This window comes from Poromitra crassiceps (assembly GCF_964638095.1).
Source record: "Poromitra crassiceps genome assembly, chromosome: 15".
Classification (NCBI taxonomy): domain Eukaryota; kingdom Metazoa; phylum Chordata; class Actinopteri; order Beryciformes; family Melamphaidae; genus Poromitra; species Poromitra crassiceps.
In genome coordinates, this window is record NC_139634.1 from 20,249,196 (window position 1) to 20,254,529 (window position 5,334).

General features: G+C 46.5%; 1 protein-coding gene across 1 annotated transcript; it reads right to left on the reverse strand.

Moving 5' to 3' along the window:
* Nucleotides 1-1,513: 1,513 nt before the first annotated feature.
* On the reverse strand, nucleotides 1,514-3,231 carry purab (purine-rich element binding protein Ab). Its single transcript, XM_083652149.1, has one exon. The coding sequence runs from the start codon at nucleotides 3,203-3,205 to the stop codon at nucleotides 2,354-2,356; it is 852 nt and encodes a 283-aa protein (XP_083508275.1). The 5' UTR covers nucleotides 3,206-3,231; the 3' UTR covers nucleotides 1,514-2,353.
* Between the last annotated feature and the right edge of the window lie 2,103 nt (nucleotides 3,232-5,334).

Genomic DNA, 5,334 nt, shown 5'->3' on the forward strand with positions numbered 1-5,334 from the left:
TAGGGGCCTCCCAAGCACTCAGATAGCAACAAGAGGCCTCGACAGGGGGAGACGCTGTTATGTGTGTGTGTGTGTGTGTGTGTGTGTGTGTGTGTGTGTGTGTGTGTGTGTGCGTGGAGAGAGGAGCGAGGAGAGGAAGGGGTTTGGGGCAACTCCGTAGGGGGGGACGTAAAAACACCCGAGCTAGTCTACGCGCACTGAGACACGGACAAGGCGGCCTACTGGTTTACATAACAGTGACAGGAAAATACCTCACTACTAGTCGGACATTTTTTTTTTTTTTTAACACTTAAGAGCAAGTGCTTCAGAAGAAAGACTTCACATTTCGGTATATTATAATGCAGATTTATCAACCTCGTCGTCATGCTTTCAAATATCTATTGATCACATAGCCTGTACATTTTTATCGTCTTGTTAATAGTCTATACACGTGATACAGTGCCGTGGTTGGCACGGTACACAATATTGCACACTAGAGTATCAAACGTCCTACACTAGTCAGTAGCTCCCTCTCTGCCTGGGAGGGGGAAAGCCTGACACATTTTTTGGGACAACATAACGTGGTGGAAAGAAGTTTTCGAAGAGGAAAAAAAAGATAATTAGCATCAGAATAACAATAATGCAAAAGTGACATATTCTGAGCGCGCGAGCCCCCCGGGACCGATCAAGGGGCTGTAGCACCATAAAGAGATCGATACCGCCTGGGAGTTTTTATTAACATCGTGGCGCATACGGCGTTGTGCAGAGCCACCCGTAAAAAAAAAAATCCAGATGATTCTCCGTGCGCTGACGACTACATCCTGGGCCCGTTCTTCTCCTCAGCTCACCTTATTTTTCCTTTTCTGGGGGAGACACATCTCTCCGCTCTGTGGGAAGCCTCCCAGCCAGGGGTACTGCTAGGAATTCTGGGCTTCGAGGTTAAGGTGCGACACAGGGGTGGGGGCCTCCACTCCGAACCCCCCGAACACTCCCCCCCCAGCTCCCAGCAGCCCTTTGGGCTCACTTTTCGGTGTTGTCACCGCACGTCCCTGAAGGGGGCGCGCAGCTCCCGCGGCGGCCCTGGCGAGTATATGTCTGTGCCCTACGTAACAGCACTCGTAAATGAAAAGGTAACAGCGGTCGAGGTCACAGACCAATCCGCGTGAGTAACACACGTAAACGAGTGGAGTGTATAAGGCACCGGGTCGTAATGACGTCAGAGAGGATGCGTCGTCTCGCCTCGCGCACTGCGCCGACGCGTCCGGGTTTGATTTTCTTTTGATATTCCTTCTTTTTTTGTAGGGTTTTCTTTTTAACCCGTGCCTCGCTTCGCTCCCACAAAGTGGACCTCGTTCCTTTTGCATCCCCCAACCCACCCCCACCCCACCCCCCCCCCCCCCAGAGGAAAACAAAACAAAACAAGAAAATAACAAAGAAAAAACTTCACCCACAGAAAACGTGGGAATCTTAAAAAGGATTTTTTTTCTTACAGCTGATTCACAAAATCATAATTAGTACATCTAAGTTAGCACTTTTTTCATTTAAGTTTATATGGACATGGTGCAAGAGAGGGTTGATATTCAATATAATAGCGTAGAGATACATTATCCCGTTTGTTTGAGGCGCACAAAATAGGCTATTTTTGAGTTCTAACCTTTCCATAATGGCATGAGAGAAATGCTTTCATTAGCCTACGACGTTTTAGGTCAAATTAAAGACTATAGCCTACTTTGCCAAACTTCTTTTCAAAACGAGCCTATACGCATGCTGACAGGTGTTTACAGGCCTGTTCTGCGTTCTGCGAGTCATACACTTTGAGAGCGCTTTCATATTTATTCTGCGTACCTTTATAATAAACTATACATCTGGAATCAGATTTTGGTTTCATAAAGTCCATAATATATTCTCTTTGTGCTGATGTCAAATATTCGTTCTACATGAAGACCGTTCATTTTACATAATAGACCTCTGGTTTCGTTTTTGATTAAATCTTAGTAGCCTATATTACCAGTTTGAAAACATTTAAACATTTTTTTTCGAAATAGCTTTGATGTGTGCAAAATCTGTCATTTGATAGAGATATAAACACTCTGTTCATTGTCATTTAAATCAAGTAGGAAACAGTTCATATCTTACAGTTCAGTTCTTGATAGCAGCGGCTTACTGTTAACATGGTTGGTAAGTGGGGTGACATCCAGTAAAATGAGCGAGGAGACAGCAGAGGTGCTGCCAGCCATGTCTGTGGAGGTTGTGTGTGGGGGTGACTCCCTTGGAAATTCTCTCTTTCTATTTTTACAGTTAAAAGTCTGATGTTTCTCTCGAAGTTCAGTCTTGTCTTTGTTATTATGTCATCTCCAGCTCTCCACAATCCGCGTCAATCGTCGTCTGGGTCGTCGCCTTGGCCGTGTGGGCCCTCAGGTAGCAGTTCGGAGGCCCGCTTCTCTCTACTCCTCTCCTGGATCTTCCTCATCTCGTCCGCGTATTTACAGAAGGTGTTGCCGAATTTGGACCAGACTTTGCACGGCACCGTGATGGAGTTTCGGTAGGTGGGCTTCACCTCGCTCACCCGCATGAACACGCCGTACTTGTTGGAGCCGACGTCGAAGAAGAAGCGCTTGTTGTCGACCGTCAGCGAGGTGCCCTCCGGGAGCTCCGCGGGCTCCTCGTCCACACCGTAGTCATCGATGAGTTTGGCGAGCGCGTCGCGGAACTCGATCAGCCCCTGCGCCGGCAAAGCGATGGTCTGGCCTTGCGCGCTTCCCAAGCCGGGCCCCCGATTAACGGTCTGCCGGATCCTGAGGAACCGCCCCCTCTGGTTCTCTTTCAGATCCATGTAATATTTCCGATTCTCCCGCACCAGGAACTCGCTCTTGAGCGCCCGCCGGGGCTCGTCCTGCACCATGTCCGGGTTGCTGGGGCCCAGCTGGGCGTAATGTTCGATAAAGTCCCCGAGGTAGTCGCGGAACTCCACGGCCACCGACATGGATAGAGTGAGGCGGCTCTTGTTTCCCCCAGCGCCGACCTCGGCTATCTTTAGGAAGCGGCCTTTAGCATTCTGCTTCACGTCAAGGTAGAAGCGCTTGTTCTGGATGTCGACGCGCTTGGAGGCGAGCTCCTCGGTGTCGTGTTGCAGCCGGGACCCAGCGGCGCCCATCGCGCCCGGGGGCAGCGAGCCGGGGCCTGCTGTGGGCCCTCCGTGGTCACTGCCACTGTCTCTGTCCGCCATGATGCTGCCTGGCTCCCTGATTTACCTTCCAGCGTCTCCCTCTGTCTGCCTAGCTGCTGCAACCTCGACTGCCCGTCAAAACCACTCCACAGCCGCTCTATCGCGAGAGGAGCCGAGCGAGAGAGAGAGGAGGTGGGGAGGGGAGGAAAGGGAAAAATGAAAGTACTGTAGTTTGTGTTACTGTAGTCCTCTGCAGCCAGGCTATGTTCAAGACGCTCCAAATGTTTTTGCAACGTTTCACAGAATGTCTACCTCAGCCTTCTGTGTAGACATATAGCCTATATATTGCAAATGAAAGTTTACCCCCACCCATGTGAGCCCAAAGCACTGCAGTACTAAAATCAGCACCGACAGACAGGCAGGCAGGCAGACAGACAGACAGACAGACAGACAGACAGACAGAAGGACGATAGTCTAGGCCTACATAAAGATAAAAAGAAAGCTGAAATGAAGTGATTATGTTTTTGAAGATCACAGCTGTACGTATATGAAAAGCAACGAATAAGAGAAGCAGATGTCATTGATGGAAAAGTAGCTAAATGGTATTTATTTGGGTGTTTCAGCACTATGGACAGCGAACATGGACAGTGGCGAGAGAGAGAGAGCAGGGTGAAAAGCAGATTTGTGAATGAGCAGATGATAGGCTACAGTAGTTGTGTGGGTGTCTGAGGGAGGGGTGATACAATGTGAAGCCTCATGAATCATTACCTTGTGATCGGACTTGGCTACGTTTCACTATTTCTCAATGGGGAACTATCGACGGCCTTGAAGGCATTCCAGGACCATCGACAGAAAGCAGCAAAACTGTCGGAGGAAAACCTCATATGTCTAAAACTTTTCAGAGATAAAGAAAAAGCCTCTTATTTTCACATAAATTAGTATACATTTTGGGAGCTAGGCTATTTAAATGGGTGATAAATAGGACCATGAACCTTTCACAGTATATAGAATGTAAAATAGGGTTATGGGTTATATTTATTGTATTTATTTTTTAGCATCTGAATTGAATATTGGGACCTGGTCAAGCTGCACTCAACATATTATTGTTATTATTATTATTATAATTATTATTAGTAGTAGTAGTAGTGGTAGTGGTAGTGGTAGTAGTAGTAGTAGTGGTGGTGGTGGTGGTGGTGGTGGTGGTGGTGGTGGTAGTATTTAATTTTGTGTTTATTTATTTTTATTTAATTTAATATCTTCATAATAGGCATATTTGAGTTTGACATGTTTAAATAATGAACATAAAAAGGATGTTAGTAGTAAGTCTAAGTTGACTGACTGACCCTGGTGTTTATGTTCAGTTTAGTCCCAAAAATCAACAAGAAAAACAACACCCAAAGTGAAGTTATGAGGTTTTCCTGCAGCAGCAGCGAAATGTCAGCCTGCGTGGGCCAAGGGGTGGGGCAGACAAGTATGATGTTGTGGGAGACTTGATTGATGATGTCGATATGAATAAAGGTTGGATGGGATTGGGGGATATTGTTGATATAAATTGAAACAATCTGAAACAGGAATACAGCGCCATCTATGCTTTAAAGATTGACAAGCCACTATCTTAATATTTGAAGCAGTTTTTGTATACACATAGACCTTTGCCAAACATTCACTACAAAGGGAAAGGGGAATTTTTTTAAATCTCACAATCAAAACAAACATCGATATTTTCAAATCTCACAATCAAAACAAACACCAATCCCAAATTAAAGTCTGATCTCATCTGAACGACTGACAGACTGGCGTATAGGAAGAGAATGGCGAATTGACCGGGAATCGGAAGATGGGCCAAAAAATATTGTTGGCTATTCGTTCCCAGCAACGTTTAAACGGATAATTCGCCGTTCCCCATTTTCAGCACCGCGGACAGCGAATTGGCAGAGGCAAACAGATGGGATTTGACTTCACTGAAGTTGTATTGCTTGTGATATATGGGGGAACTGACAGAGAGAGGGCTGGAAAGAAGGAGACCTGGCACAGATGTCGAAAGATATCTTCCATGATGATTACTGGAACAAAACGCAGCCAGTAAGACTGAGATAACTCAGCAGCACGCGGACAGAGAACAGCGGGGGGCAAGTGTGCTATTACAGGCCATGACTGATCAAATACAGTTCTCTCTTGAAGTGCAGTTT

What these genes read in the sequence shown, in the direction of transcription:
- purab (XM_083652149.1), bottom strand. Translation starts at nt 3,205, where the DNA reads ATGGCGGACAGAGACAGTGGCAGTGACCACGGAGGGCCCACAGCAGGC.